The 21,934-nt window shown below is 41.2% G+C and overlaps 1 protein-coding gene across 7 annotated transcripts in view; it reads right to left on the bottom strand.

The window, feature by feature from the left end:
• The window catches only part of Musk (muscle associated receptor tyrosine kinase), a 75,747-nt gene that overhangs the window by 24,353 nt on the left and 29,460 nt on the right, over nucleotides 1–21,934 (bottom strand). For 3 of the 7 annotated variants that reach the window (XM_038347843.1, XM_038347844.1, XM_038347847.1), the window contains exons 6-8: nucleotides 16,566–16,595; nucleotides 9,688–9,812; nucleotides 374–533 (exon numbers count right to left, since the gene is read on the bottom strand). In XM_038347843.1, coding sequence (XP_038203771.1) covers nucleotides 374–533; nucleotides 9,688–9,812; nucleotides 16,566–16,595 — 315 coding nt within the window. The remainder of the gene's footprint in view (nucleotides 1–373; nucleotides 534–9,687; nucleotides 9,813–16,565; nucleotides 16,596–21,934) is intronic. The other 4 variants (XM_038347845.1, XM_038347846.1, XM_038347848.1 and 1 more) reach the window with 2 other exon arrangements.

Here is a 21,934-nt window from a genome sequence, read left to right as displayed (position 1 = left end):
ATACAGCCAAGTCAATGTCTATGCCTCCATCACTCAAGAGTGTCAAAACGAACAAAGAATTAGCCTTGAGGAGACTGGGGAGGTAAAAGAGGCTGTCATACGCTAAGAATCGTGTTTCTTTCTAAGCTCCTCTTCCAGCAATCCCAATCCTACCCTGAGTAAGCCCGTCTTACTCATCAATTGGTTGGGTCTGCGAACATTTCTGTGTGTGGATATTAAGCGAGTATTTACTGGAGATAGGAAGGTGACTCCGGGAGTAAAAGTGGTTGCTATGCCAACCTGAGGACCTGAGTTTGGATCCCCAGCATCCACCCGGATTTTGTGGCATGCCTTCTGTGCCTTCTCTGGAGCAGTGCAAGCACATAGCACCTACCTACTATACTGACTGTGGCCGCAGCCTTTGCCGTACTGAACTTCTCTCCGTGCTTGTTGGTAGCTATACATGTGTAGAGTCCTGGCTTGGTGATAAAGAGCTGGAGTCTTGAGTCAATCACCCGGTCTTTCACACTCTCTTGAATGGACCCTGAGGAAACCTGATGGGTATGGGAACAATAAAAGATAGAACGAGATTACCCTTTCCTAATACACCACATTGGCAGTCTGGAAGGACAAAGCATTTTAGTTATAATCAACAGGCATTAGAAAGATCTGCAAACACAGACACAGGTTGCCTATCCCTGGGCCTTTTGAGGTTTCAGATGCTCAAGCCAGACCCAGTGTCTCTTCCTCTTCCTGCTGTCTACCAATCCAGACGTAGAACTCTTAGCTCCTCCTCAAGCACCATGTCTACCTGCACTCCGCCATGCTTCCCACCATGATGATAATGGACTAAACCTCTGAACCAGTAAGCAAGCCCCAATTAATTAATCATTTTCCTTTATAAGAATCATTGTAGTCATGGTGTCTCTTCACAGCAATAGAAACCTTAGGACACTGGAGAATGAAATAAACGTGGCCCATCTATCCCCCAGTAGATGCTCCAAATCACCAACACATGAGGAAAGCTATTCTAGACTAACCAGCACCCACCCCAGCTGCCAGTCATAAGTGTTGTACTAGCCTAGTGTTTGGCAATCCTGGCTCAAACCAGAAAAACCACCCAGTTGACCCACAGACTTGTGACCACTAACAGGTATTGTTTTAATCTACTCAGCCTTGAGCTGGTTTATGAGACAGCAACAGATAACTAATATACGCTCCAATGATACTCTTTGTAGGTACTCTAAGATGTATCCCATTTCACAGATAGGGGCAGACAAGACAAAGAGGTTTTAGACTTCATAACATCTGGTCACTTCTCTATAAATGGACATCAGATTGATAGATGTGTAGTAAGAAAAGTTGTTTGTGGGGCCAAGACACACTCATACAAACTATTCTGGACCCTTAAACCAGAAGTCAAATATGTCCTTGAAGAACCAGAACATTAATCAACATATTAACATGTAATTGCCAAGATTAATTACACAAGTGCTTATTCACTCACTAGTCATCATTTCAACTATATAGTTAAGACTGCCCACATTTTCTTTTTTAATCTTAAGTTATATTTCATTTATTTATGTTGCATAAGTGTATGGGCACACTCGTGCCGTGGCGTGGGTGAGAGGGCAAGTTGGCGCTCTCTTTCCATGTTAGCTCTCAAGGATTGAACTCAGGTCATTGAACTCAAGGACTGAACTGGCGGGCACCTTTACTTACTGAACCATCATCCCACTGGCCCAAGACTGTCCTCACTTTCCATTCAGCTGGGAGTTAGAACTGTATCTCTGCTGGTCTGACATGGTTTTTACCCATGATGGTCCTTAGTCCTTGAAGAGAAGGCAATTAAGTTGTCATCAAGCAAGCACAGTAGCTCAGCTATTGAATGTTTTCCAAGCCCTATGTATGAAAGGGCTGGGTGGCAGTCTCTATAAGGTTGGGGAGCTACAGAAGCATTAGGAGGTAGAACCTAGAAGAGGCTGTGTCATCAAGGATGTGACCTTGAAGGAGACCTTAACCCCTGCCCCCCTTTTTCCTATCTGCTTCCCAGCTAAGGATGGTCAGCCCCATCCACACACTCGTACAGCCAGATACACATATTATCCTGAATCACGTCCAGGAGAGGAGGCCAAAGGACTGCAGACTCAGACCTTTGAAAACATGAGCCCAAATGAGTCTGTCTTGCTTGTTATATTGTTTTTCTAGGGTATTTTGTTACAGCAACAGAAAAAGGACACTACAACCTTAACAAACCAATCAGCAAAGGACATTATAAAGACTGTGACTTATCTTGAAATGGCAATTTTTCTTCTGTTTCCTTAAGCACTTTGACACATTTTCAGTAGTTATTCAGTAATCACCGCTATTTCGGTGAGGGGGAAATGATAACAGTTTGTAGAAAATTCAATCCACTGAGGAAAATTAAAGAATCAGCCAATGTCGTTTTAGAGGACTGGATGTTGGGATCATGGTGATGTGGGCTTGGCTTCCCTGGAATAAATTTCTTGGTGAGAATGTGGCTAAGAATGGGAAATTTGAAGAGAGTTACTATTTCCCTTGCAGATTTTTCTCAGACAAGCGAGAAGGAAGGAAACTCTGTGATGTGACCAGATCTCTAACCTCTCTCTCTCTCTCTCTCTCTCTCTCTCTCTCTCTCTCTCTCTCTCTCTCTCTCTCTCTCTCTCTCTCTCTCTCTCTCTCGCTCATGTGTGTGTGTGTGATGCATCTGTGTGCATGGGCAAGGGTGGGGTTCCACAATGCATGTGTGGAAGTCAGAGGACAACTTTGGTTGTCTAGCCTTGCTTTCCTCACGCCTACGGAACACACCAGTTTCTGTAGACTGTCTGCCTCCCACTTCCGTGTAGTGGCTCTGAGATTACAGATATGGAAGCTTTCGCTCCAGCTTTTATGCGGGTCTGGGGATCCAAACTTATGTGCTCATGCTTGTGTACATCACGTCCCCAGTCTATGACGGGCACTCTTTCTAACTGCCTGCTGGCTAGTTATCTCCAGCCCTGGATGCGTCCTGTAATAATTAGGTAATGAAATTTTGTCCAATTATCTTCTACGTCCTGTCACTCTCTAGTTGCATTAGTAGTCTCAATCCCCGAGAAACATCCCCAGGTCAGATCAAGCATTGCGGCATTCCCCTCACATAAGTAGCATGGTCTCTATGGGAAGCCCATGAAGCAGAAATATTTTTAAGAGGTATGCATCTATACTAGCAGGAGAACTCAACCAGCAAAGAGCTTGTCTTATTGTCTTACCAGCATAAGTGTTATGATCACCTGGGTATCCTGTCCCTTTAGGAGACAAGCCCCGCCCACTCCCAGCCCCCCCCCCCCCCTCCACTGAGGTAACCAGACCTCCTGCCTCCTCCAGCCTGCCCTCTCTCTCTTTTCTGTACCTCTTCTGAAGAGGTAACTGCTGCCTCTCTCTTCCCCTACCTTCTCCCCCCCCTCTCTCTCTTCTTCCCCCTTCTCCCCTTTCTCTTCCCTTTCCCCTCCATAACCCACTAAATAAACTCTATACCCAAACTCTCTGTCTGCATGGCTTATCTGTCTCTGTCTCCCACCCACCAAGGTGAACCTGCCATTACCCTGCCGAGGCCTTGGGTGACCAGCAGTGGCCCCCTCATGGAACCAGCTTCCCTTTGTGGGACCACTGCCCCTCGTGGGACCAGTCCAGAATAACAATAAGAACCTGACTTTGCTATCTCTGCCTGCCTGTATGTCTTTCTGTCTCTCTCTGTCTCTCTCTCTCTCTCTCTCTCTCTCTCTCTCTCTCTCGCAAACACACACACACACACACACACACACACACACACACACCAAACAAACAAACAAACAAAAAACCTGATGTGTGATTGTAATTCCAGAGCTGGAATCACCTAGACAATTGACACTTTGAGGCTCACTTGCCTGCCCCTGCCCCTGCCCCACAATGAGTATGCAGTCAGGAATTTCTGCTGAATTCTTTATTACCATATTTCTCAAAAGTCCAATATCTTATAGATATAAGTTTCTGTTGGGCATCTTTAAATAGAAACTCTGCAAGATTTTAATCCAGAACAGCAATGAGAAACAGACTGAGGTCTGAGCTTTCATGGTCCGTCAGCAAGCTTGGTGTGTTTTGATTTCATATTTTATTGATAAGGATCACCTCCTTTCAGTTTATAGAAGTGAAGCAATGGAGCTGTTGCTTTCCTCCTCTGACAAGAGTGCTCCCTCCTTTGAGAAGAAACTGATCATTGCTGTGCAGCCACTTAGAAATGGGTGACCCCCAGGGCTGCCGAGACTGCCCACCATTCCTGTTCACACCTAAGCACACCATTCCTCAGCACCACTAGAAGTCACAAGGTCACTAAAACATATCTCACAGAAAGGAGAAGAGCTCTTCAAGCTGCCTGACCTCTCCAGGAGGCTCCATCCAAGTGCTGAAATTTCAGGCAGAGAGACAGCTCCTTCCTCAAGGCTGGTGTGGCTTCTCAGCGCTTTTCTTCCTGCGTCCAGGGGCCTCACTTCGCTCCCTCAGTGACTCATGCACAGCAGGCCTTGTTAGTCATAGTTTGAATTTGTTTTTCTTTCTTCACAGTTCACCCCGACTAACACTTTAGTATTTTTGATGATCTAAAAATAAAAGCAACCCTCTGCCCTCTATTGGGATCATTTTGGCCCTTCGCTGGGTTTTTAAAAGATCAAAGGGATGAATTCAAATTATTGTTGTGACCTTTTACGAAGGTATGCCTAAAGACTACCGGTACAGTGGCCCTGCAAGCTTATCTGTGGCCTGTATGGAGCTGACTAACTTTGTACTGAAAATATTTTTTAAGTATGTTCACATTGAACATATATGAGTTTTTTAACTTGTCGTTATTCCCTAAATAAATTAGTCTAACAGTTATTTACATAGCATTTGTACCAAGAGATTATTTAAAGAACAAAGGAGAGTATGTGTACATACTGTACCATTGGACATAAGAGACTGAGCATCCAAAGTTTTGGTTGTCCATGGAGGGTTCTAGCACCAATATCCCATGTTAAGCAAGAGCCACCTGGACTTAACTCAAGTGCATATATCTGGCATTTGCAGTGAGGATGTTTTTTTTGCCAAGTCTCTCAGATTCACTAAACTAAAGAAGCCAGAATAAATTCTCTTCTCTGGCTAGAACATTCTGTCTTTCTGATAGTGATGACTTCTGTAGGGAGGTAGATGAATCTGTTAACTTGCTTGGCTGCAGGGATTATTTCACCGAGTACATTACAAATAAAACATAGTCTCTGTCTTAAACATATTGTAGGAAAAATATAATAAAGAAAACTTGAGGATGACAGAGATGGCTTGGCGGCTAAGAGCATGTACTGCTCTTGCAGAGGACCCAAGTTCGGATTCCTGCACCCACATCCCAATGGGCAGAATACAGCTGCCTGTAACTCCAGCTCCAGGGAGTCTGACGCCCTTTGCTCCACAGGCACATGCACTCACCCACACACAATCTCACAAGCATACACACACATGCACACATAATTAAAACTACAGTAAAGCTTTTGAAAAATAAATACTTTTAAAAGAGGCAGTAAAATAGAAAGTTCCGTCAGACATAATGATATCTGAGCTAATGCATATCTGTACAACATTTGTGTGCATCGTGAATCCACTAATGGGGCCATCTTGGGATAATCTAGCAACAGCCATAGATAGTCTGGTATATCATAACTTCATCCGAACACAGAAATGCCTAGAAAGGTATTCTGGCTCCAATGGCACTACATTATCAATAATTTCAGCTAGCTGGGAAAACATCACAAAACAGTTGGTGTATGTCCCAGTAAGGTCCATGCTCCTGGCATTGTTATAATAAATATTGTTTGTCTCTGCATCATAGAAAAACAGGTGCTGAGCTGAGAGGCATTTCTGTGTTGTTTTTTATTTATTACCTTAGCCATAAATATTGTTCTCTTTCAAGCTGGCTACTGATAATTCATAACCACACACAGGTCTTACAATATGTAATTAGTTTGTTTTACCCGTTAATAATATAAAATGACTCCAAAGTTCACATGTATGAAGCCAAAATCATGTCTTGTACCAGATTTTTTTTTCTTTTGGGCCACCAACCAGCTCCCAAATCATGATACAGAGACTTAGTAGTTTTGAATGCTCGGCACATTTCTGGCTAGCTATATTAACTTAACCTGTTTCTCTCTATCTATCTTTTGCCTCTGGGCTAATTGCCTCTCTAACTTCTGTTTTATCTTACTTTCTCTGCTGCTCTACATCTGACTGACTGGCGTCTGCCTGCTTTTTTGCTCCCGGCTTGTCCCTTATTCTCTCCTCCTTTTCCCCTTCTTTCCTCCTTTTCCTGAGCCTAGATTTTTTTCCTCCAATTTATCCTCTCTGTCCACCAGCCCCACCTATCCTTTTTCTGCCTAGCTATTGGCCATTCCACTGTTTATTAGATCAAACAGGTGCCTTAGACAGACAAAGGGAAACAAATACAACACTTCTTTCCATAATTGAACAAATGCAGTATGAACAAATGTGACACATCTTTCCCTAGTTAAAATAATATTCTACAACAATGACCTTGTAAAAATCTGGGTGAAATATGGATATTTATAAGAATATTAAACAACACTATCTTCAAAATATATGTACTGCCTGTTTCTTTTATAAAATTATTTTAACAAAACTATCTCAACTTTTATAATTTTTTAGGAATACTGTGCATTGTGTTTAGACAGTTTTCTAAACTTTAGCTAAATGTCTATATAACAGTTATTGTTAGAATAGCTTTCAATAAATATGGTTCTAGAACATGGAAGGACTTTCTTCTTAAAAATAGTAAGCTCCCAGGCACAGCAGCCCATGCCTTTAACCTTAGCACTTGGGCAGCAGAGGCAGGCAGATCTCTTTGAGTTCCAGAAAAAGCCTGGTCTACTTAATGAGTTCCAGGACAGCCGTAGCTACATAGAGAAATGCTGTCTTAAAAGATATACTCTTCTCTATATCCAATATTGTGTTAAGAAATAAATAAACGATACCTGTCGTTCCCAAGTTTATCTGACTAAAAATTTCCATTGGGGGGGAATAACATTTCAATGGGAAGAAAGGAGATATGTCTTCACTAAGTGAGGGAGCATTGCTTGACTTTCTTCTACTCTTCATCTCTGGCTATCCAGTGTTTTAGTTGGTGTGGGAGACAGGGGACAGTCTCATCTTTTGTGGTATTATAGGCTTATTACCATGTTGGAAAGTTAAAATGACTAGCCATTGTGCATCATTTGAACATGTTTTTGTGTAGCATCTTTAATCAATATTCTGATGCTTCCTTACTCCCCTGGGTGATTCTATATCTAGTCAAGTTGACTTCAGGGAGGCATCTGTTGACTGGGAGTCTGACTAGAGAGGATGTAGAGGAAAGAAAAGCTATCCTCAAAGGTGTAGCAGCGGAAAGTGCCTCAGAGTTTTAGAGATTTGCCTTGTACTCTCTTCACTTCAGGCTCTGCACCAAAGAAAAAAATGCAAGCTTGTCAGGCAATTCCATAAAGCTGGCCTAACATCGACCTTGGGACATGATCTTGATAGCTTGCTGGAAGAACAGGCTGCTCCCAGTTTAGAAAACAGATACAATAATCCAGAACAGAAAACAAAGCAAGATGAAAATGTGGGGCTACATGGGGTGAAGGGACGGAGCAACACAGGGGAAACTGCCACTCATGAGAATGCCGTGCTCTCCAATAATTGATACAATTGAAGAAGGGGAAGTATATTGATTTAAATTGCATCTGTATGAAAGTAACGAAAATATGTTTCTTCACCTCATAAACACAACCTTAAAACTGTACTAGTTAGAGGTTTGTCTTTTGTTTTGCCAAATGGACACAAGTTAAAATCATCTGGGAAGAGCAAACTTCAATTGAAGAACTGCCTCTATCTTATTGGTCTATAGGCAAGTCTGTGGGGTATTTTGTTGATTAATGGTTAATTTGGGAGGGTCTAGACTACTGTGGGTGTTACCATCCCTAGACAGGTGGTCCAGGGATGTATAAGAAAGAAGACTGAGCAAGCCGTGGAGAGTAAGCAGCTTTCCTGCAGGGTCTCCGCTTCAGTTTCTGCCTTGACTTTCATGATAAACTGTAAACTGTCGGCTTAAATAAAACCTCAAGTTTCTTTTTGGGCACAGGTTTTTTTTTTTTAATCACAGCAACAGAAAGTAAACTAAGATGAAATAAAAAGATTATTCACATCAAGCACAAATACATAACAGGCAATGTTTAAAAAATGTGGCAATGATAGTTGTGATTAATTTCCCTTTCTAGATACCAACAAACTAGCTGTTATAGATAAAACTTCATTAGAAACACACTTGCAATTAAGTTCCTTGCCGGACAAGGCAAAGTGGAAGTTGCTTCAGGGACCCCTATAGGCCTTTCTGACTCACAGTGGCCACTTCACCCCTTATCCTATACATTCTTTCATCAATAACCACACTGACCTCTCTGATTCTCCTCCAATTGACATGTCTACACACTCATTTCAGAGACCCTGTCTAGTAATCTCCCAGCAGCGCAGCTACCCACATAGCCCCCCCTGTCATTATATCTAAACCTCTTCCCAGCTGTCTCTGTCTCAGTTAGGCTCAACCACTCTACTGAAACTGGGATCTTTCTCCTAAGGCCCAACTTTCTGTCTCATCTCCAGCTTCATGCTTATTATTTTTTTGTCCTAATTGACATAATCCACACAAAATGTACACACTCTCTCTCTAATTTTATTCTCTGTTCTTTTCCACCAGAATGGCAGCCGTTTGGCACCAGCAAAGGTTTTCCATTCAGCTTGCCCTCGTTTCCCCAGGGCCTAGAATAGTACTTGATACTCAGATGCTCAACATGTGCTTGAGAAAAGAATGAGTGGATGTTTGTATGTAAAGTGCTTAGAAGAGGGCCTGGCTCAAGGTAATCATGTGATCACTCATGATTATGATAATCATGATTATTACTATCACTATTAAGATGCAGAAAGGCATATTGAATGGATTAAAATTCTGGATTATTTTCCATTAAAGTAATCTCCCCCAGTGAACTGGTATATCTTAGGAAAATTATTGCAGTTGTGGGAAGGACTTGCAAACATTTCTCTTTTACACAGAAACATCAAAGGAAGTATTCTACTTTTTCCAGGATGCAGGGAAAGATACAAACTCCCAGGGTTCAATGTCATTGATTTCTAAGACCAAAGATGGCTTCAAATCCTGGTACATGCAGTACCAGTGATATAGATAGAAATGGTAACTTTATGTTGTAGTTACTTTTCTATTGTTGTGGTAAAAAATACCATGACAAAGGCAATTTACAAAAGATAACATTTAACTTGGGGCTTATAATTTCAGAGGGATAGAGTCCAGGATGGTGGAGCAAAGGTATGTTGGCTGGAATAGCTGAGAACTTATATCTTGAACAACAAGACAGAGACAAAGAGAGTGGCAGAGAGAACAACCCTTTGAAACCTCAAAGTCCACCCGCAGCGACACACTTCCTCAAAAAGCCATACCTCCTAATGCTTCTCAAACACTTCCACCAAGTAGGAATCCTATACTCAAACATATGTGGCTATGGGAGCTGTTCTTATTTAATCACACCACACTACAGGTCCATCAACAGCAGTGGGTCTTACCCCAAATAATCCCAAACATGAGGCACTCACAGCATTTCCGTTTTCAATCCAGCTGATGGTGGGGACGGGGATACCTATTGCTGTGCAGCGTAGGGTTACAGAGGAACCAAAGGTGACATTGTGGGACTCAGGAGCGCGCAGGATTCTTGCAAAAACTGTTAGGAAGACAAAGGACACAAGCGATGGCTCTTTATAAAATGGCTAAGCAAGATAAGGCTTTAAAAGCTGCAGTCACACGATGTGCCCTTGAGCACGATCAACCCTTCAGTGTTGCTATGTTTGGCCTCCATGCTCTTTAGTCTCTGATTTTGCATTTCTCACCACCCAAGGCCACACTGAGCTTAGTTCCAACATATAAGTCTGTCTTTGTTGTTTCTCAATCTAGAACGTTCATGCTCATGTCTTTGTGTGATGGGTTCCTTATGTATAGAACTCAGGTCTCATTTTTAAAGTACATTTTCTTAGACCATGATCATCCAACACGTGGTATAACTACCACTCAGCTTTCTCATTCTGTTTTATGATCTTTACACACTTGCTGCTCTATTCGCTTAATCAGTTCCTATCTATCTATCTTCAGCTCCCCCATTAGATTGTCTTAGCCTATTTTGTACACCGCTGGATGAAGTGCCCAGAAGCATTCGTGATCAGAATGAACACAGGACACCATTTTAGTGAATTAAAAAAATGATTAATGTTTTATACCCTCAAATCTATCATAGTAGAGAGAACAAATTCAAATATATCGTGCATTTCAGAGAATGAGATGATTTCCTGGGGGAAAGGAAAGGGATATTTTAGATTAATATGAGGAGGAGAATGAGACATTTACATTCCTTACGGTTACAAGTCTTCACTAATTAAAAAAAAAAAAACAGTTCTTCAGACTATCCAGTTTTACCTTGAACTAAAGATAGAGGTAGAAACTCAGACTGAGCAGGAGAGCACCATTTACGATATCAACTAGAGTCCTGCTCTTCTGTTTAAACCAAATCCCCATTAGTTTTGTTTACTTCTCAGAGTATCATAGTGATGGTAATAAGCTTGGTCTTGGGTCTTCTGATGTCAAATCTGATGTTCTTTTAAACTATTATGAAATCTTTTTGTTTTCCTATTATATTGTCAACATATTTTATGTTCTCTTCTGCTGTTTCCCAGGGCATAAGCCCAGAGCAATGACAGGAATTCTAAACCCCAATTTGAAACTTGGTTCTTTTAGTTCACCAATATCCACAGAGTTTGTGTGTGCAAGGCAAGAAATATACAGAGCAATCACAGCACATCTAGAACTTGTCAGGATCATTTATGACTTTTGATAAACTCTTTATGAGGTTACATAATTCAAGGGTATAAAAATGTAATCTTTCTTGACAACTGGGTCTTTGATGCAAATTTTTATTAACTTGACTTCCTATATTTTGCTATTGTGGACTCTAAGACATGCATTGTTCATAACCTTGTTTGGGGTAATTGCAAAATCTGCAATGATCCATTTTAAATATATAAATGTTGTACCTCAAAGCCAGAACAGAAAAGTAGTAAAAGTGTCACCTTCAAAGATGACAGTAGCTAAAATATAAAAATGTTTAAAAATGTTTTGAATGTTTAACATGGAGTTGAACCTGCCTCTTAAAACCAAAATTGAGTGCTAAAGGTGAAGTTCAGTTGGTATAGTGATTGCCTAGGCTATACAAAGCCATGGATTCAATCCCCACCACCATAGAAACCAGATGCTGTAGGAGCCCATGCCTGTAATCCCAGCATTGGGGAGGTAGAGGAGGCAGGAGGATTTAGTCATCCTCGGTTACATGGGAGTTCAAGGCCATCCTGGACCACATGAGAAGATGTTTTTAAAAACACAGTGGAGTACTACACAGCAGAGAAAAATAATGGCATCTTGAAATTTACAGGCAAATGGGTGGAGCTAGAAAACATAATATTGAGTGAGGTAAGCCAGTCCCAGAGAGACAATTATTACATGTACTCACTCATAAGTGGTTTTTAAACATAAAGCAAAGAAAACCAGCCTACAAATCACAATCCCAGAAAACCTAGACAACAATGAGGACCCTAAGAGAGACATACATGGATCTAACCTACATGGGAAGCAGAAAAAGACAAGATCTCCTGAGTAAATTGGGAGCTTGGGGACCATGGGAGAGGGTTGAAAGGGAGGGAAGAAACAGGAAGGGGAGCAGAGAAAAATGCATAACTCATCAAAATCAATAAAAAAGAGTGTAAATAAAATAAAATAAAATTTTAAAAAAGCAAATAATGATAACAATAATATCCTGGCTTTAGAAAGTCCTGGGATATAATTAAGCATGTATCAAAAATCAGTTCAGGAACACAGTAAACAACACCCTGTAGACCATGTCTGTAAAACCCAGAATACGGGAAACTTAAAAATGGCAAATCATTTAATTGCCTCAACCAATAAATAACAGGAGAGAAGCAATCTGTTACAGGCTAAAGGAGGTTTAAGGACCATATCATCCAAGTGCTCTTTTCGAGTTCTTGTTTTCCCAACTTAATCTGAGTTCACAGGCTGTGTGCTTTTGACAACCAAACCCAGGCTGAGAGGCATCCCAGCAGGGTCCTTCCACGCACTCTTATTGTTTTCTGGTGATGATGATGAGACCTGGGCCATGCCACACATCTCATCCCATGTGTGACACGTGGCTGAGACAGTGCACACAGGGACTGACACTACAATCTTTGAGTTGAGTCTTTGTAATCAGTACCACATGGGGCCCCGCCTCTGAGCCTTGGAAATAGTAACAAGCTCGAGAGCCTTGGTGCTGGGTCCATGATATCATTCATATTAGAAAAGCATCCTAATGATTGACTGTGCCCTTGGATTTGGACTGAGGACCTTTTGGACGGAGAGTAGAACAATAAAACAAAACGGAGAAATAGGAAATCTAGATCCTTTCTCCTGCTTTGATTTATAGAAGCAAATGTTTTAATTTGGGAACTTTGAATTCTTCTTAGAAATTTACTAGCCAGGGTGGGTTTATTGTGTTCTGATTCACAGCTTTTCTTTTTCCTTTAGCTGCTATTGCATTCCGTGGCTTGTCATTTAGGCTCATTGCAAAACCCTTGATGATCTATATTGCACAACACAGCTAGGCATAAAGTGAGAAAGTGAATGAATGAATCAGTCAGCTATTCTTGCACAGTTCATCGTGATGTTGCACTTAATTGATTCCCTTCTATTACCTCATGACGAACCTTCTAGGAGCTTTGTCTGGGCACACATGGTGGGTACTATTGGCCACACAGGTATCTCCATGAATATAAAACTGCTAATAAATAGTTGTTCTTTCCAAGTGGGCTTCATCATTAAGTGCAGTGTGCTCAGAGAAGATGACCGGAGATTACAGTGAAGCTGGCCCATCCCACACTCTTGGGTTCTCTCCAAGAAGTCAGACTCAGCCCTCCCTTTGCAATATTGAGAGACATATTCAACCCTTCCTTTGACTTTTCCTCTACTCCCAAAGGATGTTCTAAACACCATTCATGTCTTTTGGTTTGAATTGATATGTCTTGTCCCTCACTCTGTTTCTGTTTCATCATAATACTTAGCACCCCTTGACACCTGTGGGTCCCTCTACTTATCTGTATTTTGATGGTCCCTCATCCTGAGATGGAAAAATAGCAAGGTCTGACTTTGCTTTGTTCATTACTGCAGGCTGAGTTACGTATATATCTATCTCCAGATGTGCCCTGGAACAGGGTAAAAAAAAATCAATATTTATGAAATGATCCAATGAGTGAGCGAGTAAATGAAGGAGTGAGCAAATGAGAAAGGGAGTGAAGGAGTGAGCAAGTGAGTGACTTTTCTGGTGACATCAGGCAAATGAAGTTATCTATGGTATGTGTGTCTCAACCCTGCTGGACCACCATTGTCTTGGCTGTCCTACCTAAAGGAAGGGGAAGAGCTTGCGATGTGGTTGAAAGTTCAACAGGTCAGGACTTCTCTACCCAAACCTTAAGATGTGAGATGTCAAAGGCTGGGAAGGTGAGCATGAGACATAGAAGTTATGTTAGTCTCCTTGTTGGAGACTAACCCAGCTCTATCAGCAATGGCGCTCATGCGTTTCCACCCATCTGTATTTGTTTCCTGTTCGAAATGTAGAAGGTGAAGGTGGACTGAGAGAAATTCCAGCCATTTAACGACCATTGACAACAATCCTAGCAGCTGCAATCAACAATAAATGTCAGACGAGCTTCAGCCTCTGCAGTAATGAACTTGAATCTAGTCCGATAGCAAATCCCATTGCATTAGTGAGTAGCCACAAACTGAAATGCAATCTAGGCCATCATTCCAAAGCACAATGAGATCTGTTTCTTAGCCAATGAAATGCACATCAGATGTCTTTATTTTGTAATTTATTTTCATGTAAGAAAATATGCTTTGTTATATAAGCAAGTAAACTGATGAATAGAAGTTCGAAATTATTTAATAATTTGGGGAAACTTTATAACTATTCTGATATGATACCACTTCTCTTGTTATCGATAATTTTAATTATCACTGTCTGACTCACTATTGCTTCTTTTACACTCATGCTCCCATGGACAAGGATGGTATTATTCACCAGGCATGAAAAACAGACAGAGGCAGCGTTTAACCCCAGGGTTTTCTCTTATGAAATCTCTTCACACATTTTGGCCTTTATATTTCTTTGGCAGATTGCAGACCTCTCTGAAGGCTGGAAATCTGACCTCAAAATTGTGCTTAAGGTGGCAGCAATGTTAAACTGTTTATGGCGAGCACAGCTATACTCCTCTGTCCCCACCCAGAGCACCTGCCACCACCATTTTTCAAATTCCTTCCAGATTCATAATCAGCCCTGTGGTTGTCATTTTAAAGGGTGGTATGTCATCAAGAGGTCAGGCCATCATACAGTCTGAAATTATTCTTGTAATGCCATGGAAAATTCAGGGAGCAGGAGACCAAGTCGAGAAATGACAGCTGCTCTTGTGGTTAGAGTGTTGCCCCTCCTTGGTTAGAGGGCCAAGAGCTTCTCCCAAGTTTGGGCCATTTCTGAGTGTTATTTCAAAGTATACAATGAGAGCTTGCAGACTTTATTTTCCCCTCCTCTTTCCCTTCTGTATTATTTCCTACCCTTCCTTGAAGAATGATTTGTTTGTTTGTTTGTTTGCTTGCTTGCTTGTTTTGTCTTAAGGTTTCAAACAACCTATGGCTGGCGGGAGTGAAGGGAACAGAGAGACTGAAAACTGGCCCATTGCACCATTTTGGAACACTTTTACTTGATTTGTGTTGCAAGCAACCTAGTATCTAGAAAGAGGAAAACATTCCAAATATGGATTGGGCATCTCTTACAGTTTCAATCTAAAAAACATCTACATGTTCACCTGATTGAACACTTTGTCTGCGGTTGCTAATGCTGCTTTGGGAGGTTTGGGATTCTTCTTTTTTGAAGATGTATCTTTTTATTTTAATTATGCATACACACGTAGGCATGTGTATAGTATGTGCACCTATGAGTGCAGGTGACTGAGGAGTCCAGAAAAGGATATCGGGACCCTGGAGCTGGAGCTAGAAGCAGCTGTGAGCCTCTCAATAGGAATGAAACTTGGGTCCTCTGTAAACGCAGTACACACTCTTAACCACTGAGCCATCTCTCTGTCCCAGAGTCTGGATTCTTTAGAACATGTAGCACAACTGGGTCACTGGGGGGCAGACCTTGAAGACTGTATGCATTTTGTGGTACTGGTCCAAGCTCTCTGCTTCCTGATCCACTGTGATGCCAGGGGCTGTCATCTCTCACACTCTCGCAGCTACAGATGGAGTGCAGCAGCCATGCCTTCCACGCCAAGATGGTTTGCATCCCCTGGATCTCGAGGCAAACGAAACCTGTCCTTCTGAAGGCTGCTTCTGTCAGTTATCTTGTCCCGGCAATGAGACCAGTAACTAATACAGTGTCCCTAATCTGAAATTCTAAAATCCAAAACTTTTGGAGGGCCAACGGGTCTCTCAACAAGTTTCCGTTTTCAAAGCATGCTAGTTCACCTTCAGATCTTCATATCAGGATGCCTAGCTGCCCTAGTCTGAGCAAACATTCCAGAATCTGAAAAACTCTGAAACCTGAAACAATTTGACCCTGAGCATCTGGGGCAAAGGGTACCTAATCTGTTATATTTGTGTCTATAAAATGAGGGTACATCATTTCAAATAATAGCAGCTTAAGATAGAGTCCTAGAACCAAGCTGTGTGACCTGGGACTTGTGGTTTTTATCCCCAGATTTCCAAGTTTGGGTGAGGAGAGCATGAGCCATCACCTTTCTGGGAGACAAGATATTTTTCATGATGGGAGACTTGCTGTAGTTGAGGGTTTTCCAAGACAAATTTCATTTCCAGCTGCTTTTTCTCCCTGAATATATTTCATAGAATATCCATTTCTACATCAATTAAAATGAAACTATTTTTATTTACTTAAGGAAAATGCATTGAAGTCCTCATCAAATTGAAATGTTGATAACCAAACACTTATGTTACCACCTTGATGTTTTAACAGTACTCCAAAATTTTAGCACATGCTCCCCCCCCCCCGAAGAAATTTCTGTTCTGACCTGTGTGGGTTAATTCTCTTCTTGTCTGTTATTTTCATTTGATTTCACGTTGTGATTTTAGAATGTGGAATTCACGATTCCAACACATCTCTGAATTCAATGCTCTCCTAAGAAATGCGATTGGTCAACAACCCAAGTCTGGAGGGAAGAAGCCCTGCAGGTGCCCTCTTTAAGGCTATGCTTTATTCCCACAGGTCAGCTGCCATTTCTCGACAGAATAATAGCATTTAAGGTCAGGCAAACAAGCAACGGAATATATTGCTCATGTAAAAGAAGCAGCAAGGCAGAAGGAAGGGAGGAAATACCTTTAGCGTCCTGCTCAGGCTCACTGTCTTCTGTTAATAGGAAGAGGACAAAACGGACGGACACACACAACAAACACAAACAGAACAATGCGTCATGAGAAGGGAGATCGTAGATGGCAGTGCATCAGCTGTGCACGGTTCATTAGAGATTAGAGTCTACTTGTTTCTTATGTCAATAAGAAGCAAATGCCATGAAGGGAAAGTAGGGAAAGTGCTGACCTTTTTTTTTTTTTTTTTTCTTGCAAGCAAGCTATCCCATGGCATAAGATTCCAAATTACTACTGGTAGTCAGGCAGTATTATACAGAAACTAAACTACAGCATACCCAAAGACGAAGCTCACTCATGCATTTTTGTTTGAATGTAGACCAGGACAATCCCCCCTTTCTTTCAAGGCAACAGAGTCCCTTCTATTCTAGTGAATTCTGCTCCTCTGTTGGTTTGGCGTCTCGTCTTACCAGGCCCTGCTGTGAAATCAGTGGTGTGGACTGTGGGATCTCAGCTATCATTTCTATGGCAATAGACTCGTGTTGTGGTAAACAGGGGATTAGGGGGTTTCTGCAGAACCAAAGCCTACCACCAGCAAAGATCTGCAGCTCATTTAACCCCCAGAGGCAGCTCAGGGAGTAGGGCAGAACAAAGCATTCTGGGAACAGAACAGCCAAAGGTTGCTCTGGGAGAAAATGCAAAAAACAAAATCAAAATAAAACAAAAACAACCGAAAATCCCCTCTAAATTGGATAGAAATTGATATTTTTGTATACTTTTAGAAACTGTAGCCAAGGGAAAATACAAAAACAAATTAGTTGTTCTAAACTGTTTACTATGACCATATCACAGGCAAACATCCACACAGAACCGTAATTTCCTTTCCCAAAGACTTACTTGTTTAAATCTATTTAGACCTTTTTGGAATTAACTAAAGATAAACCAGTTGCAGTATGCGTGTATACGGACAAGCAGTGATATTGTTGGTAAGCACTGCTTCTGATGAGAATAGCCCTGTATAGTCCTTTATAGGTGGTAGATATTCCCACACACGTCAGACACACTCACTGAGCTCCTGCCCGCATGTCTGTGATTGAGCATTACTGATGTGACTGGGGATATTTTACATATAAAAAAAAAACCCTAAGACTCAGAGATCTACTGGCACGGCGGTACCAGAAATTTAACATCCGTATGCAGGTTCGGACATGGAGCCAGTCCTCTCTAGCCTAGGCATCTCCATTTCACACTTCACACCCAGTTCCCTTAAGGGGAAATGAGTGTAAGACCTATTAGATTTGACTCTGAACCCCCTGCCCTCACCAAGGAAGTCAGTGGAATTTCGCTTTATTTTCTGACTTTAGGAGACCAGGCTAGAGGCCACTGACAATTTATAAGTGGAGGCCACTGACATTATAGAACTTTTAGAAGTGAAATGAACCTTGAATCTGGATGAAGAGATCAGATTTTTAGGGCATTCAGAAGCGTACCAGGTAGAGCACAAAATAAGTATTCATTTCTTTTGTACTGAACACTTGGAGACTAGAGTCTCTGTTTTGCTTCTGTTGCAATTTTATTGTTTGGTTTTGGGACTAGGTCTCACTATGTGTCTTAGCCTGTGTTTGAAGTCCCTGTCTCCCCTTCCTGAGGGCTGGGACCTTAGCTGTGTTCCACCATGACTAGGAAGGGTCCCTGCTTATATCACAGACATTACCAGAAGAGCTAAACAGAGGTCCGTCTTTGGGTCACTTTAAGTCCGACAAACTGGGAAAGGATGTCCCCCCACAAGATATGCACACCGCAGCTAAAAAGAACCAGACGAAGAGATGCAGCAGTTTCTGAGACTTGCTGTCTTCCCAAGAGCAATCCTAAAGGTTGGCCTGGGAGTTTCACTGTCATACTTAGTCTATGAAAACTCCTTTCTATGCATAGATGCAAATGTCCACAAACGTCCTATGTGCTTTCTATGCATAGATGCAAATGTCCACAAACGTCCTATGTACTTTGACATTAACTCACACACACATAAATACATGCATGCACAAATGAGGTTATCTTAGAGAAAAGTATGAAGGGCTAATCTATGAGAACCTTTTGAAATTTGTACATATTTGGTGGGTCAGCTTACTGGCCATTGCAAGGTCAAATGGAAGTCCTTAATTCTCCACCTGACCCAAATGTCTATAATGACTCCTTGTGACTTCTGAACTTGTTTACTGCCAATTTTGAAGATCCCCTGTCATGGTCTTCATTCCAATGTAATTGTTAAATGTTCATCTAATTGCTTTACATGTTATGCTCCATCTTGTCTTCCAAATAGATTTTTAGTCTGGGGAAGGCATAATGTTAGAACGAGGGTCAGCAACAAACTTCTGTTGCTATTTTTGATTCTTTGAAGTACAGAACTGTTTAAATTAAATAAAAATTTTAAAAAGTTCTTCGTCATTTCTGTAAGGGATGAACTGCCTTCTGCTTTAGGAGCGCAGTTAGGATGGACAAGCAGACCCTGTCTTGACTGAATGCCCTACTCGTTTTGCTCCAACAACCAAGTTCACTATCAGTCAACTGCTTTCCTCAATATGTTCATTTTTAGGGAACTCAGGATCATTTTAGCAACCTATTTTGACCAACTCTTTAAAAAGAAAAGAGGAAAGAAATAGACTCTAAACCAGTCTCTTTATATTTCCTACCCATAAGACCTGTTTCCCATGTCCACTCACTGGATGAGAATTGAAAAAGATTCTAACGAATGTTTCCATGTTTCCAAATGGAACAAAGTTCCTCAATCTGACTGCTAATTTTTGTTAACTTCCTTAGTTCTTATTATCTTTAGCTCCTCAGAATTCATTAACATCTATGATGAGTCTAATAACTCTGAAGAAAAGAAACATTCTGCATGCTTTATTTCCATGCATATAAATCTGCACGTGCTCATTTGTAGCTGTATTATATAGTTAGCCAACTGATTCCACTGAAAAAAAATCAAATATCTACCACTTAATTTTATTCTTTTTCTCATTAAAGTCTCTCTCCCCAATTTCATCTATGTATGACCACTTGTGAGATTATTCATCTCATCATCGGATTAGGAGAAAATTGAGATGACTATCCAAAGTTATGCAGGAAGAAGGAAAGTGAAGATCCTCTGAGAAAAGACAAAAGGGGTGAGTTTAGTAAAAATCACACAAGGTCGTGTAGCCCCTGTAGGGTGAATGAAGAAGCAGAAGAAAGCAGACAGAAATATGTGGACGGCCTGAAGTCTTCCGGCCCTAAGAGGCAGAAGAGCCAAGAAAATAAAAAGAATTCAGCCAATGAAGTTGGGGTCTCAGAGAGTTGAAGACATACATTCTCTCTTCCTGATTGGATGGCACTGAGACCTTCTGTTTCTGTAAAGGCATTATCATGAGAAAAGGTAGGGAAAGAAGGCAGAGAGAGCTTGGAGGAGAAGCCAGTGTAACCTGGCCAGCTCCCTTGGAGTGTTAGGTAATTTAGAGAAGTTTGAACGACAGTAAAATACTGAAATCACAAAGGGAACGAATCTGACATATGTGTGAGATGGCTACTTTGAACATGAACATTTTGTAATTTCCAGGTCTCCTAGTCCTTTTCTTAGCTCAATGACTAGGACGCAGTCTGTGCAAGTGACGTAGGACACGTAGCAACAGCACAGAAGCTAAAGCAGGCTCTCAGTCTAGACTGCCTGGTTACAGCCCATGCTGCACAATGAACCCATATTGGGTGTTTCTACAACAAAAGATGCTATGGTGTGTGTGCCTGTACTTGCATTACCTGTCCACACGCCAGCTAAAGTATACCCCTGTTTTCTAGACGGATAAAAAGCACACCTTTAACTAGCTCTTCCTTTTGCTCTTTTCAAACTATAATACACACTCTCACTTCTTACTCAGTCCATAAGATAGAATTTTCATGAAGATTTAATTGCATCTCAGCCCTTTGGCTGGGGTCAAATGTGTTTAACAATATGTAAACATAGCATGGAGATTATATTTGAGATAGTGCTGAGTTCACAATTCAAAATCATCTTATTAGAACAAATACATAGCAGTAGTAGAACGGATCAACACAAAACTACATCTCAGTCAATAAGAAGATAGATAAAACTCATCGATAGACAGTAACTGTTGAATTCTCTCAATAGCAATTGAGGTCTGATGGGGGGGGGGGATTGAGTAGCTCATTGCTTGAAAACAATAGCAAGGATAAAGTACCCTTGAGGAAGGGGCAACATTCACAGTATTGCAGAATTGGGGTACCTGTGGGACTTTCTGGTTGGACTCCAGAACATTACAGATTGGAGTCCTAAATTCTGCTCATGACATCTTTATTAGGAAGAAAAAAACTTGGAGACTTTCTGGGGGAAACCTTCAAAATTACTGAAAAGGGGAAATTTTTGTAAAGAAAGAATCATTAGGAGTGACAATCCTTAATTTCATAGGGCATTGGGAATAAAAAGGTTGAGAAATCCAATGCAAAAAGGAACTAAGCGATGAATCACTCTGGAAGAAAATACAGCATTATAAAAAAGTTAGTATAAATCTCAACAAATAAGCCATAGCATTGAAAAGATTGGGCCGTGGTGAAATAAAAGGTCAAGTTCAAACACAAATTAATGATACTGAAGAAAGCAATACAAATGCTAGAAATTAAAACAGAATCGAAAGTCTTTCAAAGAAAAATAGAATAGCTAAAATTCATGTGCATAGGACACATATAATGAATTTGGACGTTGACAAGGCCAGTTGAAGGATCAGTAAAAAGGAAGTTGATTCTTTAGAAATCATGAAGCTCTCAGTGCATACTGATAAGGAGAGGAAACCATGAGGACCAGGGGAGTTGGTAGAAGAGATTTGAGGCTCCTGACATCACAAGAGCATGAAAGACTGAAAAGAGAAAGGGGGCAGAGAGCTTCCGCGACAGATAAGTAGTTAGCATTTCAACTGTAAATCTAATCAGAGTGCCCAGGCAAAACCACTGGACACCTCCTGACAGATGGCGATGGTGTTGTCCGTAGTCTTTAGCCATCAAGTTTGTCTGTGAATTATTACACGCTAACAGATAACAAGCCCTCCTACAAGCTAGGATAGAAGCACTGATCGCCAAGAGAAAAATGCCGAAGCTACCACAAACAGAGGTGGCTCACCAACAGAAGAACAAAAAGGACCGAGAACATCCCGTCATTTATTATGAGAAGTCATGAGATAAGACTCAAGGAAAATGTCTGCCAACTGATATTTCACAGCTAATGTAGAGTCTGAGGGTAAAACAAGAATAATTCCATGTAAAAGAAGAGTACATAAAGGGGTTGGAGAGACAGCTCAGTGATTCAGAGCACTAGCGGCTCCTGCAGAGGACCAGGGTTCA

This window comes from Arvicola amphibius, chromosome 11 (assembly GCF_903992535.2).
Source record: "Arvicola amphibius chromosome 11, mArvAmp1.2, whole genome shotgun sequence".
Classification (NCBI taxonomy): Eukaryota; Metazoa; Chordata; class Mammalia; order Rodentia; family Cricetidae; genus Arvicola; species Arvicola amphibius.
The sequence above is the reverse complement of the archived record's forward strand: the minus strand, read 5'-3'. Positions and strand labels throughout refer to the sequence as shown.